The sequence below is a fragment of the Chlamydotis macqueenii genome, chromosome 1 (genome assembly GCF_036417535.1).
Source record: "Chlamydotis macqueenii isolate bChlMac1 chromosome 1, bChlMac1.mat, whole genome shotgun sequence".
In the NCBI taxonomy this organism is placed as follows: Eukaryota; Metazoa; Chordata; class Aves; order Otidiformes; family Otididae; genus Chlamydotis; species Chlamydotis macqueenii.
In genome coordinates, this window is record NC_141556.1 from 62,956,860 (window position 1) to 62,975,973 (window position 19,114).

At 52.0% G+C, this 19,114-nt stretch overlaps 1 protein-coding gene across 6 annotated transcripts in view; it reads left to right on the plus strand.

Moving 5' to 3' along the window:
- The first annotated feature begins 1,594 nt into the window (after window positions 1-1,594).
- The window catches only part of HIPK2 (homeodomain interacting protein kinase 2), a 130,762-nt gene continuing 113,242 nt past the window's right edge, over window positions 1,595-19,114 (plus strand). Inside the window, exon 1 of one of the 6 annotated variants that reach the window (XM_086754606.1) lies at window positions 1,595-1,880. In XM_086754606.1, coding sequence (XP_086610732.1) covers window positions 1,862-1,880 — 19 coding nt within the window. In that variant the 5' untranslated portion in view covers window positions 1,595-1,861. Of the gene's footprint in view, window positions 1,881-3,755; window positions 4,105-19,114 lie in introns of those variants that run through there. The other 5 variants (XM_086754577.1, XM_086754611.1, XM_086754600.1 and 2 more) reach the window with 5 other exon arrangements.

Below are 19,114 nucleotides of genomic sequence, written 5' to 3' on the forward strand. Positions count from 1 at the left end.
AACAAGGGGGGCCTGCAGAGGCCTGGGAATCATGTTCTCCACAGCATGGAGGCCATCCTGCTCCATGGACGGGTCAACACGGGTGGCTCCCTGGCCCTCTTTATATGCCAGCGCAGGCATCCTCTGAGTACCCTGAGACCAGGGGCCAGGCTGGCGGAACCACGTGGCTTTCTCAAAAAAATCCAAATAAAAGTTACCTCTTGCCTCCTCCTCCTCCTCGAGACATCAACAGAGGCAGCCAAGTGTCGACCCCTGCCGCAATCGAATCCCGCGGTGGGAGAGGTCTGGGCTGGCACCAGCAGGAGCGAGAGACAGCGTTTTTGGGGACCAGCTGTAACAGTAGGCGCGAAGAGAGTAGAGTAGGTCTCCACTGGTCTGGTCCCAGACTGCTCACCCGTAAGGAGCTCCAGGCGGGCAGATCCAGACAGGAGTTAACACAGGATCACAGCCCCAGGTTTCGTTTCCACCTTTGCCTGAGGCTTTGCAGGAGCCCCAGCTTCCTTGCCTGTGTAATGGGGTACCTGGTGACTGACTTTCCTTTGTAAAGCCACTGCCAGGCAAAGGGGGCTCCGGATAATGTGGCTTCATCTACGGCTTTCCTGTCCGCAGCGAGAAAAATGATGCTGGTCGGGGTGGTGTTCCTACAATAAGAGCTCAACCAGAGAGATGGATCTTCTAAAACAAAAAAAAAAAAAAAGGGGGGGGGGGAGAGTACTGGCTGTCAATCTCAGTAAGTAAACACGTCTTTGATGTAGTTCTTTTTTTTTAAAAAAAAAACAAAAACACAACCCGAATCCTAAAAGCAACAACGTATGTTTATTTTAAATGCATCCGCTAAATATTTACACTGCAAGCAAGCTAAATGAAAAAAAAAAAAGATAAATTGGAACTTTTGTCAGTGAACCAGATTGTGAAATGCCTTGAGGGAATAGAAGATTTATTTGGGGAGAAAGGGGGAGAGGTAGGAATTTTCCATGCTATTGTAAAACATGAGCTCAAATTATATGATCCCCACAGCCAGTGAATCGCGAAGCTTCAATCAGCTGCCTTTTTTATTTTTTTTTTCTTCCTCTCTTTTCTATAAAGAGGAGGGGGGGGGGAAAGACAGAAGTGTTTCACCAACTTCTGTTGACTGTTCCTTTTTTCTCCTGATTGAAATGTGTTGTTAAACAAGATCCCACATAATCTCAGCAGAGGGTTTCTCTCGCTCGCTCCCTCTCCTTCTGGGAAGCCGCGATCAGTGCCATCGGCGCTTGATTATTTGCAAACTCCCTTCGCTTGCTTTTTTTTTTTTTGGCCTTTTTTTTTTTTTTTTCTCCCTCCTCTCCGTCTCGGTCTCCGTCTCCCTCTCTCTCCCTCCGTCTTCCTCTCCCTTTCTCTCACCCCCAGTGCAACTTTTGCAGGCGCCCCGGCACACGCAGCCATGCCGCGGTGAGAGCGGGGGCACCGCGCCAGCCCCCCTCCTTCCCTCCCTCCCTCCCTCCCTCCCTCCTTTCCTCCCTCCCTCTCTCTTTCCCTCCCTCCCTCCCTCCCTCCCCAGCGCCGCCGTCCCGAGCCGGGGGGGCCCCCGCCGCCCGCCGCCCCTGCCCGGCCCCGCGCCTCGCCCCGGCCCCGGCCCCGGCCCGGCCCGGCGCCGCCGCCGCCCCCCGCCCGCCCCGGCCGCGTCGGAGGGCCGGCAGCGGGGCTGGATGTGCCCGGCTCCCCCCGCGCTGAGGCGGGCAGCGATGCAGAAGGCAGGCGGCAGCTTCGCCTCCGCCGAGAGACACCCGCTCAAGATGGCAGATGTGTGTTGAGTTTGGGGGGCTGCGATCTCGCGTCGTTCGTGGCGGCGTTGCCATGAATAACAGGCGTCCTTGCACCGATGGCCCCCATGTACGAAGGTAAGACCCGGCCCGGCCCGCCCTACCGGCACCCCTTGCCCCGCCGCGGAGGTTAGGGAGTGGGGATGACGACGGGACCGGGGGGGGGGGGTCTTCAGCCCCCCGCGGTTCGCCGTCCCCCCCCGGCGTTGTTGCAGGGGGGCTGGCGGCGGCGGGGCACCCCCGACCTGCCCGGCGAGGAGCGGGGCGAGCCGCGGGTCGCCCCCCGGCTCTGTGTGTCGCCCCCCCCCCCCCCCCCCCCACCTTGTTTCCCGGTCCCGGGCCCCGGCGGGGGGCGGTGGGTGAAGTCCGTGCCGGTGCCGAGCAGAACAATGAGGTGGACGGAGCTTGCCCTGCGCCTCCGTCTCTGTGTGTGCGTGTGTCTCTCTGCCCGCCTGCCTGCCCCTCGCTGCAGTTTCCATTTCCAGGACCGGTCGCCCCGCTCCTTTTCGCCGTTTTCCCAGGAGTTCCCACCCCCCCAACCGGGGCTCTCCTCCGGGGCGCGGAGACCCCGCGAGCAGCGGCGGAGGACGGGGCTGCTGGCAGCCGCCTGTCAGCTCCGCCGGCTTCTCCTTCAGCCCAGCCCGGGCTGCGGCGAGAAGCCCAAGTGCCCCAACTTAGTTTTTTTTTCGGGTTGAACAAGAAAAAAAAAAAATCGGGGGGTGTGGTGTGGTGTTAAATCAGTGTGTATTTCAGGGTGGCTGTTTAAATGTAAAAGAATACATCGGGGTTAATTTAAATCCCCTCGCGATGCATTTATCCTCACCAGTCACCCTCGCTCGGCGCTGGCCAGGGAGCGTTACATAAACCGGGGGCACATCCACCCACCCACCCACCCGCTCGGGCGCTTTATCCCCCTCGGGGACCGGTCGATCCGTGGCGGCGGAGACGCGGGCGCCCGGCGTAGGGGGTTGGGGGGAAAGAGGGGGGACGCGGGGACATGGTACTTTTCTGCCTGTGGCGAGGTAAAACTTATCTAAGGAGAAAATCGAGCCCGGGCTGCAGCGCCCGAGAGGAGGGCGCTCGGCAGGCGGTGTAAAGTTACCGGCCCGCCGGGTTATTTCTGGGCAGTCCCCGGGCTCACCGGCGGCGCGGAGTTTGGACCCCGCGAGAGGCAGGCAGACAAAGAGGAGCGTTTTCGGCAGCGGAGCGGGGTGGGGGGGAGGACTGCCGTCCCTCCCTACCCTCGCTGCTGCCGGGCACCGGAGCCCGGGGGCGGTGGTGCCGCCGGGGGGCGCGGAGCGGTGGCGCGGGGGCCCTGCGCGGCGGCGGGGTTGGGGTCGGGGGGGGGGCCGGTGCCGGCGGGGGGGCCGCGGCGGGCCCGGGGTGCCGGTCGGGGCCGGCCCGCTGGTGGCGCCCTCTGCCGGCCGCGCCGAGCGGCCTCGGCTGCCGGGCCCGGGCCGCCCACCACTGCGCCCGGGCCGCCCCCGGCGCCTCCAACGGCAGCGGCCGGCTGCGAGCCCGTGCTGCTGGCGGTGGGAGGCCGCCGCCTCCCCCCACGGCCGCGGCGGGGGCTCGCAGTCCCGGCGCGTACCTGCCCGGCCCCCGCCCGCGGCCCCCCGCCGGACCGGGCCTGGCCTTCCCCCCCCCCTCCCCCGGGGCTACCGGCAGGCCGGTGAGGCCTGCCCGGCACCGCACCACCCGCCGCCGAGCCTGCCCAGCCCCTCCCGAGTGGGCGCCGCTGGCAGCGTGGGTAATGCGGCGGGTTCCTCTGAAGTTCGCTCCTCGCCGGGCCGCATCCCCCCGGTGCGGGGCGGTGCGGTTTGCCCCGCGGCGGGCGGCGGCTCCGCAGCGGCCGGGGGCGGAGTGTGAGGCGCGGGGCCTGCGGTCAGCCCGGCCGCCCTCTCCCCTTCCCGGCGCGCCGCAGCGGGCGCCGGCACGGCCGCCTCCCCGGAGCCGGGCAGGGCAGGGGAAGGGAGAGGAGGCCTCGGCCGCAGCCCGGGCGGGCAGGGCGCCGGCTTCCTCCCGCGGAACGAGGCGGCGGTGCCGCACCGAAGCGTGCAGTGGAAGTTTAGCGGATCCTTAGAGCATCCTAACTTCAGCGGCGCCCGTGCTTCTGCCTGACTGGAAAAGGAGAGCAGACGGAAAAAAAAAAAATTAAAAAGAAAAAAAAAATGCCCGGAAAAACAACAAATTCCCTGCAAGCGATGCAGAAGGGTCGGCGGTCAGGCTCTGCAGCACGCCTCAAGCCTTAACGGAGGTGAACATCCCGAATCACAGGAGCCGGTAGATAGCGTGAAGGCTGGTAGGGATTGTTTTATCTGTTTTGTGTTGCAGTATGTTTGCGGGTTAAATTGCTGCTGGATGGCTTCGAGGGAGGCGGAGGAGGGGTTAATGAATGTTTTTCGCCTCCTACTTGCCATAAGAGGTCCTTCGAATTCCCTGCAATATCGCAGTGCATAGATGAAAACTTACTTATCGCAGGAGATGTGATTTCCTCCTTGGAAGGAGGCAAGGTCTGCTGTCCTCCCTTACAAGCCTCGCATTATATACATAACTAGCTTGCTCTGTAGCCCTTCTCTGGAGCATCAGGTATGGTCAGGCCACTGAGGAGAGCGTAGGAGCTGAGGGGTTGGATCAGTGCTGCGGCTGGCAGTCGCTCCTCTGCTCCTGCCCTTGACCCAGCAATCTCCGGTGGCACACACGCACGCCCACCACCACCACAGCAGGGCAGGCGAGGGTGAGGTGAAACAGTATTGCCACCGTACGGATTTCAGAACATAGGCTCTTTGACAGAAAAGGGGCCCTGGGAGGAAATGTGACACCTCAGAGGCCTTATGAAATGGTTCCAGTAGAAATTTAAGTGAGTGATAACATAGAGCACATGCACAGTCACCCACGATTCTCGACGTGGAGGTGAGGGTGGTGTGTGCTTGCGCTGAGCAGCTGGCTTAAATCTGGTTCTGGGAAGCAGAACAGTGCCTCACCTGATTTTAATAGGCGAGGCATGATAAATAAGTGAATATCTGGTGTGAAATCCTCCCCCCACACACTGTGCAAGGAAAATTTTCCCATTTGTTTTAAGGATTTCAGAGTTTTTGCTGTCATCTTCTCCTCTACTGGGTTTGTCTCATTTTTTTTTTTTTCTCGAGTGTTGCAGAGCTGAGTGGTAAAATGAAGGACATAAAAACCTACCAAGTAAAATAAAACAGAAGTAACACCGCCACATGATGTTTGACCTGGATTTTAGTTTCGGCTGTGAGTCACGTGGGGAAATGTGTTGGGCTTTAAAGGGGGCCTCATCAGGTGTAACCCCACACAGCCTCTGCTCCAGAGTTGGGGCAAACTGATGGCCGCTGTCCCTCTGAGCACCCGAGATGTGGCTTCCTCTGGGGCGGCTGCATTGGCTTCAGGGGACGCAAATGGCTTGAGGCAGGCGAGAATCTGGTTCTTTGGACTCTCCTCTGGGCGATGTTGCCCTTGCTGTGCAAAATCATCATGGGTGCTCTTGTCCTGTGACATTGCCTCCTGCGGACAGAGCAGAGCCGGGCTCTGTGGACCAGAGGAAACCTCATTTTAAGTGGGTTTACTGCTAGACATCACCAATGCCTGGGCACTGTGGGCAGATTTCTGCCCTGGGCAGGTGTCTCCAGCTATTTCCTGGGTGCCTCATACCTGGCATCCTTCAGAATTGGGTAAAAAGAGGTGTTCATACGCCTTAGCCTTTATTTTCTAAACACCGATTAACTCTGTTTTGGTTTTGTTCCTCTTTGCTTTGCTTCTTACTTATTCCTGACAACTTCGTTGCAACTCGAGGTGTATTTTTAGCAGCCGCCTCGGTAGTTTTCTATGTGGGTGGCTTGTGGAATTCATCTCAGTAATATTTGTAAATTGCACCTTGCCATCGGTGCCGTTGCTGGAGCTCGGCGCAGGCAGGGACCTGCCTGCGTGCCGTCCTTGTCACACGAGGAGCTGAGAAGCCTGACACTCTGACCCAGGCCGCGTCGTGGAGCAGATCCTGTTTAACGCCAGGAACAGGCCAGCCCTGCTGGGTTTTGAATGCATCCTCAAATCTCATTAAAGTGCACAAAACTTGCTCATCGGGGAGGTGGCACCAGTGAGGCAGAGTAAAGGTCTTTACTCCAAAGTTCGTGCAGGGAGATGATAACTCAGAGGTGCTTCCTGTTTATGAGTTAATAACCAGAACTTAAGCTAAGTCAATGCTGGGACCAAAAGCCTAAGTTTTTATTAGCTCAGGATATGGCTATAGCCAGGATAACAGGAAGCCCCCTCCAGTTATAATTATTGTTCTTATCATGCTGCCGTATGTAGCCATTAAATGGGTTTGAGATCTGATGGGGGAAAAATGCTGTTTTATTTTCAGAAGCGGAAAGAGCACTGTCAGGACCAGGGGCCAGGGCGAGCAGACAAAGAATGCACTTGAATGCAATTAGTTACTCACCACAGTCGTTGGCCCTTGGAGTCTGTGCAGCACGTTCCTCTGCGTGGCTGTAACAGGTGTAGAAAACCCTCTCGGCTTTGTCTACACACCTCAGCTGGCCTGGAAAATGCAGTCGTTTTTGTTTTCCCGTGCCTCGGTTTCCCCGCTTACCCAGTGGCTGGTGTTTACCATCCACTTTCACGCGATGCTTTGAAACCACTGCGTGTGGTTTCATCCAGAGTGGCTAAGAGCTGGCAGTGCATCCTGATGGTTGGAGGTCTTCTACCGAGAGAGGACAGGCCAGAGCCCTCCTTGATACCTGTGAGGGTTTTGAACGCCTGTCAACGCCTTGAAGTTAGACTGTTAGTTCAGAGTCAGATGAAGTACTTGGGTGGCTGAACGAATAAGCCTCAGTTGTGGCTACAGTGCAGCAATGGTGTGTGAAAGTACGTGGATATTTGGTCAGGAGGAAAGTTCTGGGAAGCCAAATCATGGAAGGATTGGTGACCTGGCCGTGGAGGTAAATCCCTGTCCTGATTGTGGGCCTCACCTAATGGGTCCCAGGTGATGGTGTTAGAGCAGCCCTGCCAGGTGGCGAGGTCAAGGGGAAGTTCAGCCACCTTCTGCTCTGACTGGGCTGAGAAGCCAGTATGAGGCAGATTATACCACTTAGGTGCAGGTGTTGAGGTAACTGGGGTAGCGCGTGCCTTTGGGCAAGACTCCCAAGAAGGGGAGTTTGAGAAGGCTTTCAGTGGTGGGCTGACAGCTCTTACGGTGTCCCCATCCCTGCATCTGTAGAGGTCAGGTAGGCTGAGACTGGCTGTTTTTGGAAGTTCCACCGTTTTCCTCTCTGATCCCAATTTAAGAAGATATTTTAAGGTCTGTGCCTAAATATAAGCTCACAGGCAGTGCTGCTGACTTCATTAGAGTTGTTTATGTCTTTAAAGCTGGCCACACACTGAAGTACCTTTCTGACTCATGGCCTCTATAGCTTAATCAGTCCATTTATAAAAATGAGGTTGTTTCCTCACCCTTGCTAGGAAATCTCTGCCCTCTGAATGTAAGATATTATTTATAGGGCTTTTTCTTGCTTTTGGAAGGTTAACTGGTGGATAACAAGAAGTGAGAATTAAACGCTGTTTAGAGAAAAGGTTGTTTCTTCAGCTATTTACATACCATACCATGGACCTAGGTTTTAACAGGAGGCCTTCTCTTTTGAAACTATTCCCCCTAGCAGTACAGAGTTCAGCTTTTGTTTTGAAAATAAACCCACGTGATAATTTCACTCCAGATAGGGCATTCAGCAATTTGTCTGTTTGTCCTAGTGGGGAGGGTAGAGGGTTACTGCTTCCACCGTTTACAGCGTGGAGGCACAGAGAATGTCCCTGAATCCCCCTTCATTTGGCCACATCAGGAACTGAGACCCTTCCTGTAGAAAGCACAAGTGCATGTATTTTGGGACCACTCTGGAATTCAGATGGCCTTCTGACTTGGATAATCTCTACGGTAGAAATCATTCTTCTAATACTTCCCCCACACAGGTGAGTGGAGGAGCAGCTCCCATCTCTATAGTCTGGCAAGGGCATCGCCACATTGCAAAATACCTTGGAAAGTCCAGAGTCAGGGCTAAAAGAACTAAAAAACTGTTCCATTGGAATTTATTTATTTAATGGGAGTAATAATAATCCGTGGTGGTGTGTGTTTATACAGTGCTATGTATGTTCAAGGCTCTACATAAAGAGTGGCTGTCTAATCAAGCCACTGACAGAATGATGCCAAAGAACAGAGTCTTTCAGTTATTTGCAGGGGATGTACAAAGCAGCCAGCGAGAGGCAAGTGTCCTTGAGATGTGAGCCCCTAGAGCTGCTCCTGGGCTCAATTCTGATGTCAAGGATCATATTGTAGATCAGCAACAGTGCTGCTGAAACCCAGGGAGCTACGCAGTGAGGAAGGACCATCTCCGTACGGTGAGATTTAGCCCATTTGTGTTGTATTCTGGAGCAGGAGTTTTATGCTAGGCATAGTTTGCTCTCTTGGTTTTCTTCAGCGGTTCCTGCTGAATTGGACATTTGCTTGGAGAAGCTGAAGCTCACTCTTTATTCACGCCTCTTTCTCTGTCCTGCTCACTTTTCAGGGCTTGGGCTGACATCTGTCTCTGGAAGGATGAAGTATGAGCAATCACTTAGAGCTCGTACCCTGAGAAGTGGGAAAGGTCACCCTGCAAAGCAGCGGTATTTGCCAGAGATACTTGGGCAGCTGTCTTCTCTGGTCATTATAACCTTTAATCCTTAATGGCATTAGCAAGACCTGGAAAAACAGTGTTACACAGCAGTACCCTGCACGCTAATGTCTCCTCAGATTCTAAATGCTGACAGGTTTATCTTGCTCTGTGGGCTATGCTGAAATGCCGAAGAAACTTAGCTCCCACCAAAATCATTGAAATAATTGGAAGTGGGCGTAGGAAAGGCTTCAGAAAGTTTTTCAAAGCAAGATATGCTATACCAAATGCGTGCTTGTCCAGCATGTTCCCTAACATGCTTGCCCAGCGTATTCCACATGTATGGAGAGTCCACAGGCTGCCCAGGCTGTCATCACTGCTCTTCGCTAGCTTTGTCATTGGAAAGACTTCACCTCCTCTGTAACTCTGCTCTGCTTTGCTTGCTGTGATTCCTTGTCCTGTCAACACTGGGTGTGGAAAAACTATTCCTTCCTCCTTGTCATGTCTCTCCTTGGCTTTATGTTCCTTAGGCTAGATCCTGTCTCAGACACATCCTTTGGCTTTCTACTGTGTTCTGTTTTCTGTAGCTCCAACCATTCTCCTGCTTCTCTGTGTTCCCTTCACCTCTCTCTTGAACAGCACTGCTAGAGCACAGCACTTTACCTGGGGTCCTGCACTGGCCAAGGAGAGCAGAAGTATCTTGCAGGCCGTGCTCCTGTTTAGTTTAACTTTTGCACTATGACATCCTTCATCTGTGTGCAGATGGTGATGCACCGTGACTCCTAGATCCTGTCCAAGAGGTCTGATGCCTCGTGAGCCCTTTTCTACCCTGTATGTGTGGAGCTAGCCTTTGCCACCTAAGCGTATGATTTTTGTATTGGTCCCATTTGAATTTCCTCGTGTACCTTTCAGTTTGTCTGGATTGTTTTGAATTCTAATCTAATTTCCCTGGGTTTGCAGTCCCTTCCTGCGTGGTGTCACCTGCCAATTTAAAAAAGCACAATCTTTGTTTCTTTTAAGATCAGCTTTGTTTTCCACTCCACAGTCCCAAATAGAAAGCACAGAAGAGAAGAAATTGTTTAATAAAAAATAGAAACAGAACCTTGCCCGCAAAATATAAAAGAAACAGAAAAAAACACAAAACACTTGGCCTTGTTTTCACACCTCCTATTCTTTTACTCCCCTTTGATGCTTTTGAAGTATTCCTAAGAGCAATTGTATTTGCTGTGGTAGCGCCAGTGCCAAACAAAAGTAGGACCTTACTGCATTGGGGATAACATTGACGTGAAGGGGTAGATAGCTCCCACCACGAAGGATTTACATTTTATGTAGAGGGTGGATGATACAAACCAGCTGGGCTCTTTGGGGAGAGGAAATCACTATGTGTGGGTTTCCTTAAACATTTTTTTTGATAGAGGTTCGTTTGGGGAAGGGAAAGGTGGAGTAGAGGTTGAGAAGAAGTAAGGAAATAGATGAGGAACAAGAGAGGGGAGGATGAGAGAGACAGATGGGGAAGATAAATTAGGGCAAGTGACTGTAACAGGAGAGAGTGAGGTGATCCCTGAGAAGTACAGGGGCTGAAGCTGCCTCAGCCAAGGCCATCAGGACCAGAAAGTCAGGTGGATTGCGGAAGATCCTGTCTGCCATTACTGGCTTAAGTCTCTCCCAGGTTTTTCCCCTGCAATTGTCTCTAGCATCTTTGGAAGGGAAGGTGGGCAGGGACAGGAGATACCACTTATGTCCTAATGCTCATAGGTGGGACAAAGAGTCTGCCTGGGGATTCCCTGACTGGAGCTGAGACAAGAAGCAAAGCTGATGCTGTAGCATTCCTGTAAGATCTCTGACCCTCCTCTCCATGCTCAGAAAATTCTGGTGGGGCAGAGATTAGCTGAAACACCAGCACTCATTGATCTGAGATCCTTGTGGTTTCCTCCCTCACTGCCATTGCCCTTCCCACGATGAAGACGGCTGTGCAGGACGAATTTGATCTGCTGTCCTCCCTCCTCCAGGCCCTGCATGCTGAATTTTCCCACAGCCTACATGTGATATCTTTAAGGGCACGTGTGACTGTCCCACCCTCTGTCCCTGTGTCTGCCCTCCCCATCAGTCCAGGTGACCAAAACGGGTACGAGCGCGGAGGCACAGTCGTCAGCAACTATCTCATGGGTGAGAACCACATGTGCATCATGCCACACACGGTTCTGTGCATCCCAAAGGCTGGGCGTGATATGAGCGTACGAGGCGCAGCGTACTGTTCTCTCTAGTAGCAGGTCAGGTATGTCAGTACGTTTGGCAGCGAGTCTATATGGTTATGGTTTTTCTCTTGGGTGAAGAGAGCAAGAAAAGCTCTTTTTTTGCTTATAGTTTGGGGTCAGGGCGTTTATTTGCTACTGGATGTGATCCAGTGGATTCAGTGCGTCTCTGTTTATTTTTCCTTGGAGACATGACTTTTTTTTTTTCTAGTTACAGATCGTAAAGGCACACGGGATGGCAGGTAGCCAGCAAGCTCCCTAACTATTAGCTGCATTGGTGGGGTGTTAGGCTAACTTCTGCAGGGAATGTTAGAGCAGACGATGGAGTGGGTTGATGGAGACTTGGACTCTAGCAGCCAGCCTCAGAAAATATCCAGTCCCAGAAAACTTGCGGAACATTTCAGAGAAAGTTTGGTTTTTCAGGAAGCTCCTCCAGCTTTCCCAGAATATTTTCACTTGTAGGCAAAATTTGTAAGCGTTCTTTATTTTTAAAACACGGTTTATATTCTGCTCTTGTCTGCAGCAGCGCCAGCACTGTCGATGTATTTATCTTTTCCCTGTTAACACTTGCTGTTCCTGGAACGTCTCCTGCTCAGCAGCTGTTTGTAGGTGTTTTTTTTTTCTCTCCCATCATCATGTACCTTTCCTTCCTGTTCAAGGCATCCATAAACCTCTCGTAGTGACATCATAGCTGTTTCCATAGCAACAGATTATGATACTAGAAGAGAGGATAATATCAAACAGGAGGAGGAAGAGATAAATTATGGTGTTTGTGTGCGTGTGTCTGAGGGCTTGATTATATTCTTACATCTCTTCCGAGGATGATGTCTGCCTGGTTTCTCCTCTGTTTATCTTACATGCCTTTTAAAGGTTAGGAAAAAGTGACGGAAAAAAAAAAGACCTGGAGGTCAGAACAATACAGACGCATATTTTTGATGGTCTCTGTGTAAACCTAGTAGGCTGAGATTTATTTTTTTATCTCAGTGGTAGCTCTCCTGTGTCTCCTGAGAGTGATCTAGTCTGGAAAAAACTTGGGAGGCACAGCAGTCCCCTGGTGCAGCTTCACTTCTGTTTTAATTACAAATTATTCAAAGCTACTAGCAGCTGAGATCTCAAGTCAAGGATCTCTGTGCTGCAGATTTTCTAAAAGATGGTCAAACGTAACATGGCACTGCCCCAGAGAGCTCACAACCTGTATTTGAGAAAGGATGCGACAGGTGCTCAAATCAGCCAGAGCTAGCATGAGGAGAAGAGGGAGAAGTACCCAAAAGTAGGACATCAGCGGAAGTATGATCTCTGGACAATACTCCAGCCTACCCCGAGAGGGGTCATGGCGGAGGTGTTCTGAGCCTCACCCCGGCATTAGCTTTTCACAGTGGTGTTTCTGGAACAGCTGCGCCAGTAATGGGTTGGGAGCCTGGTTTGTGACCATCTGCATGGTTCTTCCGTGGCTTCAGGCTGTCACTCCAACAGGAGCTGAGAGCAGCATGCTTGCAGAAGCATGAGTATCCATGTTGCTCCATGCTTCCATCAGCAGGAATGCTATCTGTTTGCTTAAAGCGTGAGGCTGGAGGTGAAGAACTTCCAACTTCCAAAATGCATGGGGTTTTATTTTCTCCTAGTCAGCATTTAGTGTCAACAAATTTCAAATAGTTTAGCAAGGATTTTCAGCAGGTCTCTGTTTTGTCTCTAAATAGCAGTAATTTCTAGCCATTGTTGCTGTTTTCCTATTTAGATGATTGACTTGAGAAGCTGGAGAAAAAATTTCGAGGAAACTCTCTTAGATATCTTCATAACTCTGTGTGTGCATGCAATCTTTAATCTTCCTCTTGTGGAAAAATTTCTGCGGAGTTAAATGACTGTCGCTGGTCTTTAAAGTACCCAGAGTAGGATCATCTCTAACATGGCAGATCTCTGGTGATGCTCTTGAGCACCTTAACATTGACAAACAGTTTTGATGCCACACTTAGCACTCTAGTACTCCAGAGAGGAGGGCAGGGAAGGGATCTGAGCAGAGGAGTGGTAGGTAATGTGTCAGCTAGCTTTAGCGATGCAATAGGGTAGGGGAGTATGGAATGGGGCTCTTCGCATTATGGGAATTTGGTGACATGCTGCAGGACAAGCCCTGGGTCAGCTGCGGAGCAGCACTGGGATTAGGTGACGCGCAGCCTCCAGCTCCCAGTGCATCAGTGCACAGGAGCTTTCTGGCATCTAGGTGGGCCACTGGTGGGCTCAGTGGCCATACTGAGTGAAGAGGTTTTGGTTCAGCTCAGTGCCACCAGGATGGAGATAAGCTGGCAGGTGGGAGGAATCGCGCGAGTCACTCAAACTCTGCAATGCTGTCAGGGATTAAAGTTGCTCAGAGGATAGGTGAGCACAGAACACCTCGTGAGGAATTAATAGTTAGGTCACCTTCACGGAAGCTTACTGGGAGCCAGTGGAGACCACAGAGGACTTGTGGGGTGTGCTTCCCTTGCACAGTGCCAACACAGCATGCTAGGCCCCGTTTCCGAGCAGGCTGATGGTGTTGTCCTGTGGGGAACGTGCTTCCGCACTCAGGCCTTGGAGTGATGGTGGCAAGGGAAGCTGGAATGAGGTCCTTTGCAGAGGGAAGAGAGATCACAACTTGTTCTCCGAAGCCAGATGAAAACAGAAAGACAACTTTTGGCTACAGCCAGTTTGTGGACACTGTGGAGAAACCCAAGACCTCGTAATTTCTCCAAGGCATGTGCCTACAATGCAAGCGGGGATCAAGTTTAGTCATGAGTACAATTATAAATTCCTTCGTCTCTTCTAGCGCTATCACTGGCACCACCGGAAACCTGCCTTCCTATCAAACTCCCCCTCTGCATTCTCTCAACATCAGAATACGTATGTATTTAGCAAGTGGGGATAAGAAACACGTTGCAAACCCCATTTCAAAATAGCTGCACCACCTGACAAGGGCGTGTGAAACCCAAACACAAGCATATCCCGTTGATGGTGACAATACTTCTCTTGTAGTGTAATTTTCTTATCGTTTATCTGAGCCTGTGAGCACCTGGATAATAAGTGCACCTTCCAAATGCTTGTGCTGCCTGAGAGCACGTGTGAGTCAGAAGCGACGGCAGATGCTGTTATCAAGCCATGTGTTTGAGAATACAGGTGGAAGAGCACATGTGCGTGTCTATGTATGTGGGACTCTTCCCATGTTTGCAGGTGTGCGTAGGAGCGTGCACATGTGTTTACATGTGGCTTCATCCCCTTTGTCTACAGAAGGCAATGTGGGCCTGATTCTCCTTAGAGCTATTATGCCATTCTCTCAGCAAATTGTATTTGTGCCAGGGCTCTTTTCCACTGCGGGGAATGAGGAAGGGAGATTTATTATAAATATAAATTAGGCTTTCTGTGTGTTTGTGAGCTGTCGCAGCCTGTACAGGAGGAAATATAAACAAGGTGAATGCAGGGTATTTATGTGGAGCGATGCTGTGACAGCGTATGTGTTGGCAGGAGTGCTGTCTGCAGTCTCTGCGTTAGGGGTTGCGTCGCTGGTGTGAATGTGGAAGGCTGTAAATCACAGTGTGTTCAGGAGGGGACACTGCCACTCTGCCTGTAAAAGGCAGGGAGAGGTTTTTAAAGCAATGCAACTCTTTTCAGACTGAACAAAATAATGTCTAGAAATCCAAGGCTGAGAAAAATATTATCCAAGACATGTTGACGGGGAGTAATCTGTAATCCACATCCACCAGCTTGTCTTCATCCTGACCCAGAACAGCTGCATGGCTGCCGTATTTTACACGTCTCGCCCAGTGCCAGGTTTTGGTGGCCCTACTGGACCAGTTCTTTGGTATCTCTGCAGCTTTGCTAATGTGTTTCGGGTCTGAACTGCTGTATCCTCAGTTATTTCAGTCTTGACCTGGTCCTGTGGTGTAGCTGGCATCTGTGTGCAAATGCAGTATCTCCTGAAAAATCTGTATCCATTTATATGTGTTCACCGTATCACTCACAACGTGAATCTCACCTAGTGTAGGTGAGACCACCTCAGTAAAGTTGCTGTATTTTTTTCAGCATCCCTGCAGGTAGGTGCCGAAGCCCTGGTTTTGTTCTTGCTCAGCTTCAAACTTGAGCTACAGACTGTGGAGTTCTCCTCTTTAGGACTGGGCTTGGCTTCAAAAGTTACTTCATTTTCCTCCAAAATCACTGCTGTTTCCCAGAGGAGCACTTGAGTCATTATCAATCCCTGCATTTCCTCTCAGCCAGGAAGGGTTGAAGGGGTTTCAGGAAGAGGATGCTTTACAAGGAGACGTCTGGTTTCCCTTGCCATGCCCTGTCGCAAACAGACACCCAGACTTCTGCCAAAAAGCTGCTGCCTGTAGAAAATAATGTGCAAGGAAAGAAGATGGGATGTGAATGAATGGCATGGTAGAGCAGGGTTTCAGGTGGGGATGCCCAATGCTTTTGATACCAGGCACAGTAAGACAGATGCTTGTGGCAGCACCGCGGGTGAGCTAGGAAATGTGCTTATGTCACTTGGCATCACTGGAGCAAGCTACAAGTCATAGTTTTTCATTTGGATTTCATTGTACTCCTGTCCATCTCACCCTCCGCCATTTTAGGGCTTGTGGAAGGGATGGGGCTTTTACTTTGCTTGTGTATTTTGTCCTGGCCAGCATCTTCCTGTCTGCTGCCCCCTCCCCAGCACAGCCCTTTGATGTTCGGTCCTGCTTGGTTGAAGATGACCAGCCCACCGGAGGTGTTCATGGCCGGGGACGTAGTGCGGCACATATGAAGAACATGCTGACTTTCTGTGGGCAGAAGCCCCAGGCCATGGGTCGACGAGCGTAGGGGCTCTGTGGTGACTCGGGGTGAGCCTTGTCGGGGCCAGCAGACGCATGGGGGAGGAAAAGTACAGGCACAGTCGTGTGGGTAAAACACTCCATGATTACCACAAAACACTTGCTGAAAAGGCAGATACTGGGAGTTATTTGGCTAAGTGAGGCAAGGCAAGCGGGAGCCTTCCTGGTGATCTCAGCCCTCTTGTCTTGCCCACTGGGAATGTGGGGAGGGCTGCGAGGGGCAGGCGCTCTCCATCCCCTGGTTGGGGTGTCCGGCCAGGTGGGCAGCGTGCCAGCCAGCTTGCAGGGCACTCGACCTCTTTTCGGTTGGAGGTGGCGACTCAGCAGCACGTGAGAACTGTGAAATCCAACCCTGCGTTGGGCTGGGCTGCGCTTAAGCCCCGTGTAAGCCCTAATTTGAAGGCTTAAAGAGAACTGAAGTGCGGCAGCGAGTGCTGTGGCTGAGCTTCACCCTTCCTAAGCCATGACAGCTTGCCAGAAGGGGAACTGAGGGGCAGGACAGCTTCTGCCTTCCCAGAAGGGCCAGGAACTTCCAGCCAGACTCCTTGGTCCCAGCAGAAGCATTGGATTTGATCAGGTTTTAAACTGTAAATGTGATTAATCGTGGCTGTCAGGTTTGACCTCTGTGGTTTTCACTGGATGCTCAAAGAAGTTGTTGCAGTAATGGGCCTGTTCTGCCTGCAGCCCAGCTGGTCTCCATACATCTGGTTACATATGTTCATCCCTGTAGTTCTGCCCCGATAACTGCTCTGTGTCTCTCCAGCTTCTCTTTGCAGGCAGCGGGCTCGGCTTGCGGCTGGTAGCAGATAACACCACCCTTGTGCCAGGCTCCTAAAGGCCACGTAGCTGTTGCAGTGGACCTCTGTTGGGGGAGCTCCCCGCTTCCCTCTCCTGCCTGTGCCCCCTCCTCCCCACGCTTGCTCTCAGCACAGGGACCCCGTTCACCTGGTGCCCCTCGGGAGGATGCTGGGGCTCCGTGTGCTGCGGGAGCGGGTGAGCCGCCCGGCACACAAGTAGTCACAGCAGGCTGAGCCTCACCATTTATTCTTTTTCTTTGTGGTTGTGATCCTTGTTTATTGTAACAATTGTCGCATTCACTTAGGGTCACTTCAGCACTGGATGCTTTCGTTTATTTCAGAGCCCTGTCACTGCTTAAAATGCAGCCGTAGTTTTGGGAAAGTCGGAGCCTGCTGTGCTATGCCTAGGCTTGGAAGGGGGATTTGGTTAGGTCCTGAAGACAGCCCCGAGCATCGTGCCTGCTGTCTTGCTGGGAAGCACACACCTATGTGCCCATACAGACTTGTGTCTGCGGATGTCCCTGGGAGCATCCTGTGGCATCCTGCCCACCTTCCTTCCCCAGTCAGGTCCGTGGGACTTTGGCCAGTACTCTGGAGAAAGGATCACTGGTGTTTGTCAGCCTTTACAAGAAAACAGATGGTTTTTAAGCCAAGGCTAAGATTGTAGCACATGCTGGAAGGTAACTGTAAATCCTAGGTCTCATTTGCACAAATACATTGGGTTCCAATCCTAAGGGCATTTTGCCTTCTCCTGCCTGTACCTTTGTTTCAGAAACATGTACATTTAGTTTGGATTTGTTTTTTTTCAAAACACCACAAAAAGTGGCTGGGGGCGGGGGACTTTTAAGTTACATTTGGCACAGAGGGGATAAGGAGGATTCTGGATGCTCTGTTGGGTAGGAATCCGTGGATGTTTTTCATTTATGCGCTGTCAGTGGGGAACACTGAAGACTGGATACACCAGGAGAGCAGTAATGATATTTGCAGCCTCTTACTTGTAGGTCTGCTGCTCAGATCAGACTTCTCAGCTTTCTTCTGGCCCGGCATATGAGACCCCACACACTGGGTCGTGTTTCAGGTGTGAACCTTACATTTAGGGTCATCTGGTGGATAAATGTCCTGTCATGTGCAGGGGGACGGGCTCTGTGGCAAGGTTGCCGCAGGAGTGGGAGGCAATGCTGGCCAGTTTGGCTCCTTCCAGAGCAGAAACCTGCAAGATGCCCGTGCCTCTCTGAGGAGACTGTCCCTTTTGTGGCAGGGTCCGTACAGCAGATAAGAGAGACTTGGTTTCTGCCCTGAAGATGTGGGAGGTGCAGACCTACCTGAAAGCTCATGAGGAGGCAGCTGTGGCAGTGATTCACAGGTTTGCTGGGGGTTGGCAGTGATGGCATTTATACCACTGAAGGCCTTACCCATAGCAAAGTTTTTGTTTGTGTTTACCAGCTGCTTACCAGATATCAAAATTGTTACAAAGAGTGACAAACCAGCTCAGACAGCCTGGGGGGCAGAGATGGGGCCAGGCTGTCCCGTTGTGGCTCCATCAAGGAGGCAGGAGGAACATGTTGGCAAGGGTGCTTGGTGGGAGCTCTGCACTGACACAGGTCGTGCCATGTGCGCTTGGTCCTCTGTTTCCAGAGCTGCCAATTCAGTGTCTTTCACCTGCAGCAGCTCTCTAGGAGGAAGAAGCCAAAGAAGAATTGGAGGCTTGTCCACACAGAGAGTGGCTGCTGGAGGAACCCCTCCTCAAGCTCTTCTGTTACTGTCGACAGAGGAGAGAGAGAGGTTTGTGTCCTCTCCTGCCGTTCAGCCAGAAGGAATGCATGTGCCTGGGGGCTTCCTGCCATGCTCTCTTGCCATGCTGATGGGTTTCATGACACCACTTTTAGCACCTGAGGATAGGTGTGAAAAGGGAGGAGGTGGAGGAGGAGGAGGTGGAGGTGGTGGTGGTGTGAGTTAATACAAGACCCAGTGGGAGGCAGCGGCAGGCAGTATTATCTCAGAGCCAAAACTTTCTCTCTCTCTCTCATTAAATTACAACTAATGCAAGTAGCATTCTGAAGGAGGAATTTGGGAACTGTTGTTCATCATTCAGTCGCTTGCAACGAATGTGCTGCTCAGTGCCATAGCCTAGCTGAGAAGTAATTCACTTGGTATTTGCAGGCATGACATGCATGCCGTAAGAATTCCACTGTTAGCATTATTCCAACATTAGCAAGGGGTTATGAAAATAAATGATGAGCTATTGTTTTTCATGATTAAGTCCAGGCTTTTCGCTCCTCTCTCTTTCCCCCTTCCTCTGTCTGTGAAAGGAGGGGCGTCTCCATTCCTTTCGCTTTCGGAGCAGGCAGGTTGTGCCCTTGTTCATCCCAGCTCCCTTGTCCCCCTTCCAGTCCAGCACCCTTTCGCTCCTCCCTCTGCCTGTCTCCTCCTGCCTTTGGAGACCAGACATAGCAGTCCTTTAAATTGCTGTAGGATATCACCACAGAATGATAAGATGTGAGAGGGGACCTCAGCATTTTGTTACCTGTCTACAAAGGTGTTTTGTGCTCACCATCCCTCAGGAGGACCAAGGCCCTGTTCTTTATGGTTGCACTGGCAAGCTCAAAGTTCAGTGGCGGGTCAGCAATTTGGTACTTCAAGGTCATCCACAAACCTTAAGTGATTCTTCTGTTATTTAAAAAAAAAAAAAAGGCAAAAGGAAAGCTCTTGAGGCAGCTGTCAATCTGGATGTGCAGGGGCAGAGCTGAGCAGCCTGTGCCGGGGGCTCCTGGC